Below are 15,115 nucleotides of genomic sequence, written 5' to 3'. Positions count from 1 at the left end.
CTGAAAGCGCCCCGGGAAATATTACATCAGATGAAATGACAATGATTAAAATCAGCTTCTCCCCCGCCCCCTCCCGAGCCCCGGAGGAGGCCCGGGCGCCGCGTGGCCGGCCGGCGGGGGGCGGGGGGCCGGGGCGCACGGGGGCCGGGGCGCGCGGCTCCCGGGAGGGCCCGGGCGCGGGGGGCCCGGCGGGCAGGCGCGGGCGGGCAGGCGGGCGGGCGAGGAGCCACCCGGGCGAAAGGAGTGGGAACGGCGCATTTTTGTCGCCGAGCGCGGCAGGCGCGGGCGCGCGGAGCTAATTGCGACTCTAATCCTCTGCCCCGCGGCGCAGCCGAGCCCCGAGCCAGGAGTCGCCGCGCGCTCCCGCCCGCGCGCTCGCTCGCTCGCCGCGCTGGGGAAGTGGGAGCCGGATCGCTGCCCTCGGCGTCCGGGCCCGGGCCGCGACGGGGCGCGGGCGAGCGGCTCGCAGCGCGCGGAGGGCTGGGGAGAGCGGGTTTTCTCGCCGGCGACCGGGGAAGGCCGCTGGAGCGAGAGAGAGAGAGGGAGCGCGCGCGCGAGAGAGGAGGGAGGAGAGGAGGTGGGAGCGGCGGGAGGGCAGCCGGAGAGCGGCGCGAAGAGGCGGCGGCGGCGGCGGCGGCGGCCGCGAGGAGGGGAGGAGGCGAGGGGAGGGCGGGGAGGGGAGGCCCCGGCGCGCCGCGCCGCGAGGGGCCGCGCGAAGCGGGGGCCGGGGCGGGAGGGGTGGGTGGGGGGAGGGTTGGGGGCGAGAGAGAAAGTAACTCCAGGACGAGACCGGAGCGACCCGCTCTGAGCGAGCACAGGCGGCGAGGCTGCTCCCGGCGCCCGACACCGGCTGCTGCGGGGGGCGGGGGCGCCCGATCGGCCGCTCCGGCTCCGAGGTAAGCCCCGCGCGGGCGGCCACCGCGCCGCCACCGCGCCCCCGTGTCCCCAAAGTGGCTGCGATGGCCGGAAAGTCGCCGGGCCGCGCGGGGTTCGGACCTGGGCAGGGGGAGGGGGGCCGGCCGGCGGCTTTGTCCCGGTGCTGCTGCTGGGTGGCGGGGGGCAGGCGGCGCGGGGGGACCCAGCACAAAGGCCTGGCGCGGGAGGGGGGCTGGCCCACGTGGGTTGTCCCTGGCCCCGGGGGGCCCCTGTGCACGCGGGCCGGGCGCCGAGGTTTCTGCTTGCGCGCGGGCCGGGCGCGGGGGTGCGTGTTGCAGGGCCGGGCGCTCGGGCCTCGGTCAGTGCAGGGCCGGCGAGTTTCCGGGGTCACCGCCGGGCTCTTGCAGCTGGGGGCTGCGGGGCCGAGCCGGCCGGGCCGGGCGCCCAAATCAGAGCGAGGGAAAAGTCTCTAACGGGACAGACGTGCGTCCTCTGACGCCCACCACCGCGAGTCCGAAAGGGGGCGGGAGGGACTGGCGCGCCGGCTGTGGCCCCGGCCGCCCGGGGCAGGGGGCCCGCGGCGTGGACACGCAGCCGCCGCCCGCAGGGACTCCCTGACCTGGGTGCGCACGCGGGGCCGAGCACCACAGACACCCCCCCCTCCTCCCACCCCAGCCACACACACAGCCCCGCCACCCGACAACGCATACGCACACACCTAGCCCGGCGCCTTCGCGTCCTCCCGCCCCGACTGCAGAGAAGCCCCAAGTTTTCACTCCCGGTCTCCAAATGTGCATGAAGGAATTTAAGTGCACGAGTGAAGAACAGCATTAGTTTCCTTTAATCCCCCCCTCCCCGTTCCCCCCAACCATCCGAACCCCGGCAACAATAAACTTTGAGAACAAAAGCGCTTTTACGTCCTTAATTAGGCGAGCTTCCCATCTGTGGTCTCGGAGTGTCTGCCTCTGGATTTAACTTTGGCCCCCGCCCCGCCCCCGCCGCACGCCCCCCCCCCCATTGCCCCCGCCCGCTAGGTTCCAGGGGTGCCGGGGCCGCCCCCCACTCCCTCTGGGTCTGGGCCTCGGCCCAGCCGGCTGCAGACGCCCCGAAGTTCCCCGCGGCCGGCGGGCTGGGCGCTGGGCAGGCGCGCACCAGGTGGCCCGGCCGCCTGCCCGCCTCCCCGGGGGCGCAGCTCCGGGACCATTCCGCGGGCCCCTGGCACTCTCGCCCCGGGGCTGGCGCCCAGGGCGCGGAGCCGAAGGGAGCACAGGAGGCGTCTTCTGTTTACCTTTTATGGTTAAAATAACAGCTTAGCCCAAGAAGCGACTTCGCGAAGAAGCGATTTAGTGAAATCGTCTCAAGCTGCCGCAGCTCAGCCAGTTTAATCACCCCCAGAGAGCTGAACAACTGCGAGCACAATGGGACACAAAATCATTTTGTGTGTAAATGAGCGTGGCATTCTGCTCACTTCCCTCTGCTCAGGCAGGCGGGCGGGGGCCTGGTGGTGGCAAGCTCGGAACCGGGGTCTCCCACCGCTGTGGCTGCTCCCAGTCGGGTCCCCAGCCTGCTGTCCTGCCACCCAGGCCCCTGCAACAGGCTGCCCGGCCTTTGAAGAGCCCTGGCCATGGGGGCTGGTCTGGGGTGTGGTGCTGATGTGGAATGCGCTTGTGTCTCTTATTCCATCTCTTACTACTTTTCTGCTTCTGGCCTCAGCAGGGGTCTCAGGGACAGGGGCCTTGTCCAGCGCAGATGAGTTTGTGGAAGAGAGCACTGGAGATTCGGGTCCAGGCGTAAAGCCTGGGGCTTCCAATGGTGAGTGTCTCCTTGGCCAGGGGTGCAGGGGTGTGCTTGCCTGGATGAGGCCAGGGTGGGGGCTCAGCTACCACCAGCAGCTGCTGAGATGGATGGAGCCTTGGTGTTGGGTGTCACTCTTGAGTGGGGTCCACATTCTCAGGCGTCCCCCTGCCTCCCTCCCGGGAATGTCTTACCTTGCAGCCCCGCGGGCCCTCCGTTACCTTCTTCCTCTGCCCCTCGCAGAGCTTCCCAGGCAGAGTAACTCAGCCATTCCTGAGATCTGCTCTGGTTTTCAGAATTTCCTTGAGATAAGTGACCTGCTTTTCTTTAAGCCTGTTGGAACTCAGGGTGGCATTAAGCACCACTTCCCCTGCCCCCCCCCCCCAAAGTGTGTATACATTACCCTGCACTATCCTAATTGCCACCCCCACCCCGGGTATTATGTCGGGAATCTACCCTGCCAGGCTCCCCAGGGCAGAAGAAATCCTCAGAGTGTCACCTTAACTTCCAATGTGCAGGATTGGACTCTCCTTGGCCCTTGGTTAGTGGTTTCCAGGAGGGTGTAGCCTTCTGAGCCTGTCTCCCAGGGAGGTTGCTCCTTCAGTGGTCCCCCTGGGCGAGCTAAGAGAAGGGTAGGTCTGAGAAAGAGAGGGGCGATATTCATTGGGTAGCTCCCCTCTCCCACCTCCCTCCCCCCAACCCCCATGAAGGGACCCCCAGATCCGAGGTATAAGCCCCACCCCTCCCACATAGGGGTGCAGAGGGGCACTCTGTCCCTTTGGTTGGGTCAGACTGCAGCAGAAAGTCCCTGGAGCTGCCCGGGGAGGAGAGGAGCTGGCCCCTTTGCTGAGCTGCCTTCTGTTTCCTGCCGGCCAGCGCCCTGCTGCCTCAGGGGCTATGATCCTGAGGGGGTCTGGAATGCATTAGGCACAGACAATTCGAGGGGTCTGGGAGAAGCTGCAGAGTTGCTGGTCAGGCAAACAAAGACAAGTTTCCTATGGTAGGAGCCTAGGAGAGAGAGAGAGGGAGAGAGATAGGTGACTTCTGGCTTCTGCTTAAAGACGCTTCTCTCTCTGCATTGCCTGCTGCACTGTCATTGCCTCTGAGATGGGGCTGCTCCTCTGACAGGTCCTGACTGCCTGGCTTGAACCCACCAAGGGTGGAGGGTCGGGAGGGGGTGGTGGTGGAGGGGGACCCTCCCCAGCCACAGCCCATAAGGTTCTCTTGCTGATGTAAGAGGAGACACGCTTGGTAAATGGCTCTAAACCAAAATACCACGAAAATCAGATTTGTTCGGAAACATTTGGGGGCAATAATGGTGAGCATATGTTTCAGTCCTGTCATTAGCCGAATTAGCAGACACGGAGCTACCCCCACCCCCAAACGGGCGGGCGAGCTTGCCAGCGAGCCATCCAGGCCGGGTCCTGCAGGCTGGCTTGGGTTCCAGGGACTGGAGCGCGGGGTGGCGGAGAGTCCACGGAGACACCGTCGTCCCTCCCTTCCCCCGCCAACGCCAGAGGAGTAAGCCCCCTGGTTTTGTCGGTGCTTCCCACAGATACTCTGGGCCGCGATGGAAGCCTAGATGCCTCACCGCAAGGAGCGGCAGAGCGGGTCCTCGCATCACGCCCAAGGCTGCGCAGGCGCCGCGGTGAGAGCCGGGAGGGTGGGCTGGGTCAGCGGCGCGGCCCCCTCTGCGCCCCTCTTCCCCCGCGCCTGCTCACCGCGTGCCCTGCCTCGCCGCCCCAGCTTCCGGGCGATGGCTGTTGACTGGCTGGATACGGTTATGTATTTTCTGAAACAAAAATGCTCTTAATTTGATGTGAAATTTACTACATGGAGAAGACTCAGCGCCTTAGGTGCTGAGGAAGTCACTAATTTAGAGGTGTCTCGTTACTGAGACAAACTTGCAAAAAACCCCTGAATCCCAATTCACAAATTGGTGATTCGTTTGTCAGGGGATATTTCACATCTAACACATGAGCCCACGACCTTTAATTAGAATTTTGCAGTTTGTTTTATGCCCCTGGAGGCTGACACCTTGAAAAAAAAAATTTTTTTTTCTTGATTTCTTATTGCTAATAAGCATCTTTCCTTTTTTTTTTTCTTTTCTCCCCTCTGGTCCTTTGAAGAAAATGATGCAAATACTCTTAATTACAGTGGTGGCCATAATCTGTCAGCTGAATATGTGATCAGGCACAGGCGAAGTGATCTGATGAGGTCCGTGGGCGCAGCATAGCACAGGGTGTGCGTGACCGGGGGGCGCGGGCAAACTCGGGTCTTTCTGCCTGTTCCCTGCAGGAAGGAGGAAGCATGTCCCGGCTGTCTCTGACCCGGTCGCCCGTGTCTCCCCTGGCGGCCCAGGGGATCCCCCTGCCTGCCCAGCTCACCAAGTCCAACGCACCTGTCCACATTGACGTGGGTGGTCACATGTACACCAGCAGCCTGGCCACGCTCACCAAATACCCCGACTCCAGGTAAGAGCCGACCTGCGGCATGAGGTGGCTTGTTCCCGGTTCCTGCCAGCTGACACACAGGGCTCTGGGGGTTGACATTTGACAACCTGGGAACTGAAAGCCACGTGGCATGTGCCCCTGACCTGGGGTCATGGGTCAACCTTGATCACTGTGTCCCAAAGTGGGCATCGTCACCAGGGCCTAAGGGGCTGGCATTAGACTCAGTGCCTTGGAGGAGGGAGCACTTTCTATTTGCCGAAAGAAGGGGGTCACTGAGTAATTTTTCTTCCCCTATAAAGGCCACAGAGCGTGGAGTTACCTCTAAGGAGTTATTCCCCAAAGTGGCTTGTTAGTCAATTCCGACCCCTGTCAGAGACCACGTTTCTGGAGGCCCTCTGGTGAGGTTGGGGAGGCAGGGTGGTGGTGATGGAGGAGATTGTCCCTTCACATGGCCCCTATGCCAGACTTCGCCTGACTTTTGCAGGGCAGCAAGTAGGTGTGGCACCAAGTGCCCCTGGGCTCCTGGTGGACACCTCCAACCTTGGGGAATGTGCAGAGAGAAGGGTGGGTGGCTGTTTGGGTGGTTGCCCCTGGGCCCCCAAGAGCCAGCAGGTGCCTGGGCTGGTGGAACAGGGGCTGGCTGGGAGTTCCATGATGTTTAGTACTACCTGAGGTGCTGGAAAGCACGTGCCTGACTCCTGGTCTTCAGGTACAGCCTCTCCCTCTCCCCCTCCCCCGCCCCGATTCCTGGGATGTCTGGAAGGTGCTGAGCACTGTGCCCCTCAGGATCTCTCCCCTTCCCCACCCCCCTCCCCGCGCCCGGGCCCACCTATGCCTGCCAGCAGGGCTGCCCCCAGGTGAGCAGGGTCTGGGAGCCTCTGCTGGGTGCTGCTTGCCCCTGGCCCAGCTGGGCTTGATGTGGGGAGTCATGGCTCCTGCTTCATTCAATTAAAATAACGAGGGGGAGCGAGGAGTTCATTAACACCCCCCTCCCCCCGCCCCGGGGTTGGGCTCTGGGATCGAATTCTTGTCAGGTGACTTTGGCATAAATTGGGGTCTGCTCGTAGGTGGAGGCTGCTTTGGGAGGGGCATTGGCCGGGGTACGGGGCCTCCACCAGACACAGGTGCTTCCTGGAGGAGGGAAGGCTCAGGTGCATGCAGGATCTGGTCTGGAAATTCAGGGTACAGCTGGTGGCCGGGCACCACCCTCAGCCCCACCCAGGAGCCCCTGTGAACTTCGGGGGCCGTAGCTGGGAAAGGCAGCAGCCCTGGGACCTGAGCTCTGGCCTGCAAAGTCCCAACAAGGAGGGAGATGAATTCTGCTTCTTTAATTTAAGTTTTGCCTTTGTGGTCGTCATGAGTTGAGATGGGTCATCCCCTCATTGGGGGGCAGTGTTCGAGGGAATTACACCATCCCCTTACCTGGGGTTTCAGAAAACTGGATACTGCAGACCGGCCCGAGCCTCCTGGTTTCCTGTCCCCAGGCTGTGGCCTGGAACAGGGCCGGGGCCCGGCCCCACCCAGAGCCCCCTGCTCACCCTTGCCCATTGCACTGCTTCTGCACCGAGGCTGCCCCTCACCTCTGGGCAGCTGTCCCCGGAGGCTCAGTCCTCTTCCCGGGGGCCCCTTTGCAGGCAGGGTGTGCTCAGAGGGGGTGCCTGGCTGCATTCTTTCCCAGGGCTGGGGCTCTAGAAGAATCTGTTCTGCCAGTTGGCTTCTGGCTCATGTGAGACAGGTCTTGGGCCTGCAGGGCATGTGATCTCCAACATCAAGCAGGGCAGGTCAGGGGGCAGCTGTGTTGGCAGCACCCATCAGATCTGAATTACTAAGTCTTCCCTTCCCCCCCTTCAGTTTTAGGGTCACACCTGGCGATGCTCACGGCTTACTCCTTCTCCGCACTCGGGGGACTCACTCCGGTGGGCTTGGGGGACCATATGGGTTACTGGGGATCGAACCTGGTCAGCAGTGTGGAAGCCAAGTGCCCTGCCTGCTATACTATCTCTCTGGCCCCAAGTTATTAATTTTTTTTCTTTCATTTTGATGGCCAAATTATTAAACTTTCTAAAAATAAAGCTTTTTCCCCTCCCAGTTCTGGACACAAAGATCAGTTACTCATCCAGTGCCACTGAGGATGGAGTTGCACTGATGCAAAGTCCCTGGGACGCCTGTGGGTTCTGGCCTGGAGGGGGCGTTAGTGTGCAGGGTGGGTCAGAGCTGGAGGCCCAAGAGCTGGTTCCCACAGACTGGTGTTTGGTCTGGCCCCTGAACTGGCTTCCCGGGGTGCCCACACCCTCATTGGTACCCACCCAAAATCATTTACCTGCTGCTCTTGCGGCCCCAGGTGTTTGAGAACGAATCGAACCTTCCATGGAAACATCCGGGAAGTTGGAGCTGACAAACTTTTAAAATGAAGGAAAGAAAGAAAAAAAAGGATGACCCTGTCAGCAGGCGTCACAACTGTCTGGCTTCTTCCCAGGAGCGTCCTGTGGTCGCCACCCCAAATCTCTAGAGTGCTTTCTACCTGGAGGGTGGGCCTGGGGAGAAGCCGACTCAGAAGACCTGACCTGTGGCTGGCATCCCCCAGGCCCTGAGAGATGCAGGCTCTTGGTGTTCTGGGGACACTGTGCTCGGGGAGATCTGGGACCAGCACCCCCCTGCCGTCAGACACCAGGACCCTTCTCACCTCTGACCGTACAGTCACCTCGGCCCCGGTCAGCCCTCCAGAGTTCTTCCTGCCTGCCAGGATTCTCCTGCCATCTGAGAAGCTTAACTGGTTCCCATTGTCGGTCTGTGGGCCAGTGTGGTGCACGGTGTGAAGACATTGGAAACTGTGCCTCAGGCTGGTCTGGAAGCCCCAACAACCTGGCCCGCTGTGGGTCCTGCCCCTCGGCCAGCCATGGGAGTCTGCTCACTGCAGAGTTGCGGCTCAGCCAGAAAGTGGGGAGGCCATGGCTCCGAGGCTGCCCCACTGTGTCTCGGCTCTGAGACCACCTGTGGCGGCCCCTAGACTCAGTCTCCAGGAAGCCAGGGGCCCTCACCCTGAGAGTGAAACACTCACATCTGCCAAGGTCTGCTGTGGGACTGGCTGGAACGAGGCTTCCAGAAGAGCCTTTGGGTACTTGTCCGTCCCCCCAGGCCTGGGGGCTTGCTCAGGAGGCATGATTTGACTTTTTTTTTTTTTTTTTTAACTTTTTGGGTCACACCCGGTGATGCACAGGGGTTACTCCTGGCTCTGCACTCAGGAATGACTCCTGACAATGCTTAGGGGGAATGCTGGGAATTGAACCCGGGCAACACCCGACCCGCTGTACTATCTCTCCAGCCCCATGAATTTGACTTTCTCTGTTGACTGGTATCTGGATGACTGCAGGCCAGGCCCTCCAGTCTCAGGCGGCCTCTCCGCATCTCTCTACAGCTCAGACCACCTCCATCTGCCTATGGTACGCCCCTGTGGGCCAGGGGCACAGGATGAGAAGTAGGACTGCTTGGCTCCCCCATAGGTGATGGCCTCACCTGGGCCACCAGCAAGGAGGACCCTGGACAGGGGGCGTGTCAGACATGCTCACCCTCAGCGTCTGCCCACTGTGTGTCCTGGCTCGCTGGGCAGTGTCTTAGGAGCCAGCACCCGGTGTAGACAAGGAGTGGCCACTGGCCAGGGTTGAGGGATAAGGGCCATGACTTGCACAGGCTGAGCAGAAAGGTCTTGCAGACCCTGGGGGCCGGCTGGGACCTGTCCACCCAGCAGGCATGGCCAGCCTCACTCCTGCACCAGGCCACACCCTTGGCCGTCCCACCCCCACCAGGACACCTCACTGTCCCCAGCTGGGCCTGGGAACTGCAGGGAAAGTAGTTAGTCAGATCAAAACCCGCCGCCTCTGCCCCGGGCTGAATGGGCACAGGCACCAGCCGGGAGCCTCACGTGTGCTGTACATGGTGTATGTGCACCATGGCATGTCTACACGAGGTCCCACAGGCAGCCTCCATGCCGGCCCCTGGGGCAGGAGGAGGGACACACACACACACACACACACACTGCCCTTGGGCGCGCATGGGCGTGGCTGCGGGTCCTGAGAGTTGGTGTGTGGCACATGCCCCCCGCCCCCCAGCCTCAGTCTGACAGACCCCTCCTACACCCCATTCCCCAGCTGCAGCCAAACCATCCAGCCAAACCCTCACTTGGCTCCCATCAGCCTGTGCCCTCTGCCTGGAGGCCCCTGGATAGGCTGGTGATGTGTGTTTCATGGGTGGGGACTCTGGGACTGTTCCCCCAAGAGATGGAGTGTGAGCATCCTCCCTATGGGTGGGCTGGGGTGGTGACTGTGTGGCAGGCTGGCTGGCATTGGGGCTTGCAGCTGGGGGTTCAGTGTCAATTGGGGGGTGGGGAGTAGTTTGCAGGAGGGGTCTGTCAGACTGAGGGAGGGGGACTATGTCCCAGAATGGGTTTTTATCTATTTATTTATTATTTTTTGCTTTTTGACTCATACTCAGCAATGCTCAGGGGTTTCTCCTGTTCTGCACTCAGTAGTCCTGGCATTGCTCAGAGGACTTCTGGGCTGCCGAGGATCAAACCCAGATCGGCAAACACCCTCCCCATTGAACTATCGCTCCGGCTGTTTCTTTTTTGTTGTTGTTGTTGTTGTTGGGGGCCACACCCAGCTATGCTCAGAGGTTCTTCCTATTTCTGGCTCTGTTGCACTCAGGAATTACTGCTGGCAGTGCTTGGTGGACTGTAGGGGATGCTGGGGATCAGACCCGGGTGGGCCAAGTGCAGGGCAAGTGCCTACCCACTGTATTATCGCTCCTGCTCACCAGAACCGATTTTTAGGATGGGAAGCAGAGCAGGCGGGTGGACTGGCTGGCTGGCACAGCTAGATGTGGCAGTGGGGTGGGTGAGTGGCATGTACCACTGTAGGGTAATCTGGTGACCGTTGGTGTGGGGAAGTCCCTACCGGTTGGCCCCGTGGATGGATGGGTGATGGGTGTGGAGCCCACCCTTAGCAGCACCCGTCTTCCCCACCAGGATCAGCCGCCTCTTCAATGGCACTGAGCCCATCGTCCTGGACAGTTTGAAGCAACATTATTTCATTGACCGGGACGGCGAGATTTTCCGCTACATTCTGAGCTTCCTGCGGACGTCGAAACTGCTGCTCCCGGAGGACTTCAAGGTAAGTCTGTGGCCAGGGGGCCCCCAGCGCCATGTTGCCGTTACACAGGGGACGCTGGGACTTAATAAATGGACCCACGGTCGTCATAGCAACCACCAAAAGTTAAACGATGAAGCCGAGGGCAAAATCAGTTTGGCTAAACTCATTTTGTTTTCTCACATTTTTCGCTTATTTATCGGGGTGTAACAACAATTAGGGCACTGGCCGCCTGGCTTCCCTGGGTTGCATGGTTGTCTTCTCGTGGGCATCTGTGGTCCAGAGTTGGGGGTGCCCAGATGGGTGCCGGGTCAGCAGTTTGCAGAGAAAGGCCCAATCCAACCCTGACCCCTTCTAGTTCAGGTAGGAGGCACCCCAGGGTGCTCAGCAAGCCTCTCGGGAGTGTAGGGGAGGGATACAAGCCTGGGCTTATGGGGCATGAACCCCCAAATGTCCCATCTGCCTTGCCATCCGCTACAGAGGCCTGGGGCTGACCTCTCCCTACTCGGTAGGGAGCACAACCCAAGGGGGAGTAGTCCTGGGAGACCACGTCTGGGGGCTCGAGGCTCAGGCTGTGTCTCTGGGCGCTGACTATGGGGATGACTTGGAGGGGTGTTGGGAGGAAGGGGGGGGTGCCTGAGCCAAAGTTCCCCAGGAATGGGAGAGGGTGGGAACCAGGTGGGAACTGGGCCAGGGTTGGGGTTGGCACCTGGGTGTTTGCTTTTGACCTTTGACCTGAGAAGTGGGGATGGTGTGTGGGGGAGAACTGGGGGTGCAGAGGGTCAGCGGAGAGGAGGGGAAACACAGCTGCTCTGCTGTTAGACCAAGGCTGCAAAAGGAGTGGGATGCGGGTGTCTTGGTGGGGTTTGAGGGGCTTCCCAAAGGACCCTTATGGTCTGCAGGGGGACACACAGAGGCCTGGGGTGAACCAGGATGCAGGAATGTACCCCTTCCTGTGCAGAGACCCAGCCGTGTGTTAAACGGCTAGACTGGATCTTGGAGGAAGGCTGAGGCATGCTGTCGGAGAGGCCGATGGAGGATCCAAAAGAGTTAGGGTGCCCATAGTGATGGAGGAGGTCCAGGAGAGGAAGGAAGGGTGTCCTCACTGATGGAGGAGGTCCAGGAGGGTAAGGAGTAAGGGTGTTCTCGCGGATGGAGGAGGTCCAGAAGGCTGCAGAGCCAGCCTCCTAGGGGAAAGGGGACAGAGTTCCAAAGGGTGGAATCAGTGTTGGTGTGTGTGTGTGGCGGGGGGGGGGGAGGGAGGAGGGCTTTAGGCCCGTGGAGGGGCCCCACTGGTCTCCTTGCCTTTCCTCTGAAGACCTTGAGCTAAGCCCTAGTCAGTGGCAGGTGCCAGCAGTCCTCGGCCACTGGGCTGGGGTGCGTGTGTGTTCGGGAGGAAGGTGGGGGAGCCTTTCTCCTAAAGCTGGGGGAGGGTGTGTGTGGGAGGGGGCTGCTGGGTCACATCTCCAGACTCTTGACCGTGTCATAATTCCTGCCCCTCTCTGAGCTGAGTTCACATGCAGGGAAACAGGGATTCGAAGAAGTCTGTGACACCCCCACTTGTCAAGGCTAGCAGAGGTGGGGGAGCCCCCCCCCCCCCCCCACACACACACCCAGGTCTGCTCCATCCACGCTGGGCTGAGGCCCTCCAGGCGGGTGAGCACCAACTGCCCAGTCCCTGCAGTTGGTGGGGGTAGGGATGCAGAATTTTGCTCCGGGCCCCAGGATGTGGATGGACAGGCTCGGGTGTGGACGGACAGGCTCAGATAGGGACTGCCAGTCTCAGCGGATCTGGCTCTCACGCACCCCGGCTAGCCCCACCCCCCCGCACCCTCCCCTCCCCTCCCCTCCTCAGGTCACGTCTCAACTCCTGGGGCTGGCATCCGGAACCCCAACCCCATGGATGCCCCCACCCCAGTCCACACCACGACCCCTGCGGGGTGCATTGAGGCAGGGGATGGGGGGAGCTCCTGCCTCCCAGCGGGCAGCCCCCATGCCCTGCCTTGCGCCCACAGGACTTCCACCTGCTGTACGAGGAGGCGCGCTACTACCAGCTGCAGCCCATGGTGCGCGAGCTGGAGCGTTGGCAGCAGGAGCAGGAGCAGCGGCGCCGCGGCCGGGCCTGCGACTGCCTGGTGGTGCGGGTCACGCCGGACCTGGGCGAGCGCATCGCGCTCAGCGGCGAGAAGGCGCTCATCGAGGAGGTCTTCCCCGAGACGGGCGACGTCATGTGCAACTCGGTCAACGCCGGCTGGAACCAGGACCCCACGCACGTCATCCGCTTCCCCCTCAATGGCTACTGCCGGCTCAACTCGGTGCAGGTGAGGCCCCGGAGGGGCAGCCTGGAGGGAGGGGCAGGGAGGGCAGCCCTGCCCAGCCCAGCCACAGTGGAAAAGGCAGCAACAATGTGTCCATGCATAATTTATGGCCCTCTCATAATTAAATGATGGTGCCTGGGGGGTGGACTTAAAAAAAATTTATCGGTGCTCTTTTTTCCCCCCTGTTCCAAAAAGATGTTCTATAAAAATGGCCTCAGAGTATTTTCAACAAATTGTGCCCCATTTGATACCCAGCGTCTCACTTTGGACCCCCATTAGACCCAGGCAGGCTAGGAGAGGCAGGTCAGCAGGAGCTGAGAGTGGGGGGAAGGGGCGGCGCCCCCGGGCATTTGGAGCCTTCCTTACCCCACTCACCCAGGGACCCAGACACCATGTGGCTGCTCTGTGTGGCTGCCCAGAGCTTATCTGGCTTGGCGGGCCCCAGATGGGTCTGAGGAGGGGGCCACTTCCCAGGGCCCTCTGCAGATCCGATGGAGTCTGAGGGGCGGGGGCTGGTGGGTGGGTGTTAGGCATGTGGCCCCCTCCCCCCCCAAAGGCACAGACCCACGTGGATATGGGCCCCCAGACCCAACAGCTCCCTGACTGCCTGCCCTGTGCTCCCGGGCCTCCTACCAGCTGGGACTCGCAGCTCAGGGGAGCAGGTGTCTGCCCCGGGGCAGGGGCCGGGTGGCTCTGTAATTGGGACAGGCGTCTGTGGGAGGGGGCAATGTGAGTGGAGGGAGGCAGCTTACACCCCGGAAAAGCGATGGGCCCCATCAAGGTTCTTTCCTGGCTTCCCAGACCAGAAGCCCAGAGCAACAGGATGGGGGTTTCTCCACCCACCCAGATCCGGCCCGGCTGCCCCTCTCCCCTTGGTTGCCCAACCCCACCCCCACCCACCCCCCCAGCCCCCCACCCCCGCCGCCCCCTGCCCAAGTGCTTCTGCAGAAACCCGTAGCAGGTCACCGGCTGGGCCTGCAGCCCTGGCTGGACCCACTTGGCCAGGCCACTTGGAAGTGCTTTCTTTCCACTGTGTTGATTTAACTCTATGTGGGTCCTTTCAGTCATGATATTAATGATCTTTAATGTGTTTTTATTTTACTCACTTTGGGGGAGTGGGGGTTTGTTTGGGGCCATACCATGCAGTGCTCAAGGCTTACTCCTGGTTCTGCATTCAGGACTCAATCCTGGCAGGTCTCAGGGGACCGTATGGGATTGAACCCTGGTCATTGTAAGGCCAGCGCCCTTCCTGTTGTACTATTGCACTGACACCAAGGTGTTTTGTTTTGTTTGTTTTGTTTGTATTTTAAATACCACCTGGTGGAAAAGCTGCCTAGGTGCTTCTCACACCCGGGACTTAGAGAGGGGGCTCCCGGCTCTTTGACAGATGGGGGTCAGAACTGTGAGAGCTGGGCTAGGGCAGGGAGGGGCTCTCGGGGCTCTCGGGGCTCACGACTCTGGACCCCACTGGGAGCAGTGCTGCGTCTGCTGCCTGGAACCCCCAACCCCCACCCCGTGGCAAGCCCTGATGGCCAGTCCCTGAGGCTGACGCCTTTCTGCCCCGCAGGTCCTGGAGCGGCTCTTCCAGCGTGGGTTCACCGTGGCTGCGTCGTGCGGCGGCGGTGTGGACTCATCCCAGTTCAGCGAGTATGTGCTGTGCCGTGAGGAGCGGCGGCCGCAGCCCACCCCCACCGCCGTGCGGATAAAGCAGGAGCCCCTGGACTAGGTCCTGCCGCCTGCCCACAGACAGTGCCCACCGACGGCTGGGCATGAGACTGGCAGTGGGGCTGGAGGGGCTGGAGCTGGCCCAGGAAGCCCCACGACCCTGGTGCTCTCCCTGCAGGACACGAGGTGCCAAAGGCACGCGGGTGCCTGTTCGGGGACTGTTGGTGGCACCTAGAGAAGCGCCGTGGGAACTCTGCCACCGGTTCCCCCTGGGCCCTTGGGCCCCAGCCTGGTGTGGCGCCCCGAGGCTGCCGGGCCTCCACCGGCAAGGCGCTGCATCCTCTGCCACGTGGGCAGGCGCCGAGGTCCGTTGGCGCCTGAGATGGCTTATTTTTCTACAGTATTTAAGACAGAAGCAACCATAGCGGCACAAGGCCGAGAGGCCGACAAGGACCCCGCTTCTTTATCTGGTGCTCAGTTCTCAACTGGACCTGCGACTCTCGGGGTTGGGAGGTGGGGCCCTGTGCTAGGGACAGACTTGGGGGTGGCAGTGTGGTGGGTGGGAGGGAGGGAGTGGGGGCCGGGGCTTCTGGAGCCATCTGAGAAGTCAACTGTGGCTGCCCCAGGCCCTGGCTGACCTCACACCTGCACGCGTCCAGCCCTCCTTGTGTGCAGGCATTCCTGGGCAAGGCCTTCCCCAGGGCCACAGCAATCCTTACCTCAGGCATGGGCCCCCATCGCGAAGGGGTGAAGGGGCCAGGCCATCAGCAGCGCCCTCTGGGTCCCCAGCTCAGGAAGTGTCCCCAGCTCCATTTATTTTTTTTCCATACGAATATGCACACTGAATTTTAATGAACTCTTGTTATAC

General features: G+C 61.7%; 1 protein-coding gene across 4 annotated transcripts; it reads left to right on the top strand.

Annotated features, from left to right (window-relative positions):
• The first annotated feature begins 738 nt into the window (after nucleotides 1-738).
• Nucleotides 739-14,511, top strand: KCTD15 (potassium channel tetramerization domain containing 15). 4 transcript variants are annotated; one of them, XM_056136261.1, is made up of 7 exons: nucleotides 739-896; nucleotides 2,593-2,688; nucleotides 4,226-4,318; nucleotides 4,969-5,144; nucleotides 10,144-10,288; nucleotides 12,280-12,585; nucleotides 14,150-14,511. In XM_056136261.1, the coding sequence occupies exons 3-7, from the start codon at nucleotides 4,253-4,255 to the stop codon at nucleotides 14,306-14,308; spliced, it is 852 nt and encodes a 283-aa protein (XP_055992236.1). In that variant the 5' UTR covers nucleotides 739-896; nucleotides 2,593-2,688; nucleotides 4,226-4,252; the 3' UTR covers nucleotides 14,309-14,511. The 4 variants fall into 4 exon arrangements, with proteins under 4 accessions (XP_055992236.1, XP_055992237.1, XP_055992238.1 ...); XM_056136262.1 differs by having other exon boundaries at nucleotides 2,590-2,688; XM_056136263.1 differs by lacking the exon at nucleotides 4,226-4,318.
• Nucleotides 14,512-15,115: the final 604 nt, after the last annotated feature.

The sequence above is a fragment of the Sorex fumeus genome, unplaced genomic scaffold, assembly GCF_029834395.1.
Source record: "Sorex fumeus unplaced genomic scaffold, SorFum_2.1 ptg000122l, whole genome shotgun sequence".
In the NCBI taxonomy this organism is placed as follows: Eukaryota; Metazoa; Chordata; class Mammalia; order Eulipotyphla; family Soricidae; genus Sorex; species Sorex fumeus.
Note: the sequence above shows the minus strand (reverse complement) of the source record. Positions and strands in the feature narration are given on the sequence as shown.

Excerpts from the sequence above, each read along its gene's own strand:
- KCTD15 (XM_056136261.1), top strand. The coding sequence starts at position 4,253 with ATGCCTCACCGCAAGGAGCGGCAGAGCGGGTCCTCGCATCACGCCCAA. Across the intron at positions 4,319-4,968 it reads AAGGCTGCGCAGGCGCCGCG|GAAGGAGGAAGCATGTCCCG; the intron begins GTGAGAGCCGGG and ends TGTTCCCTGCAG. Across the intron at positions 5,145-10,143 it reads ACCAAATACCCCGACTCCAG|GATCAGCCGCCTCTTCAATG; the intron begins GTAAGAGCCGAC and ends CTTCCCCACCAG.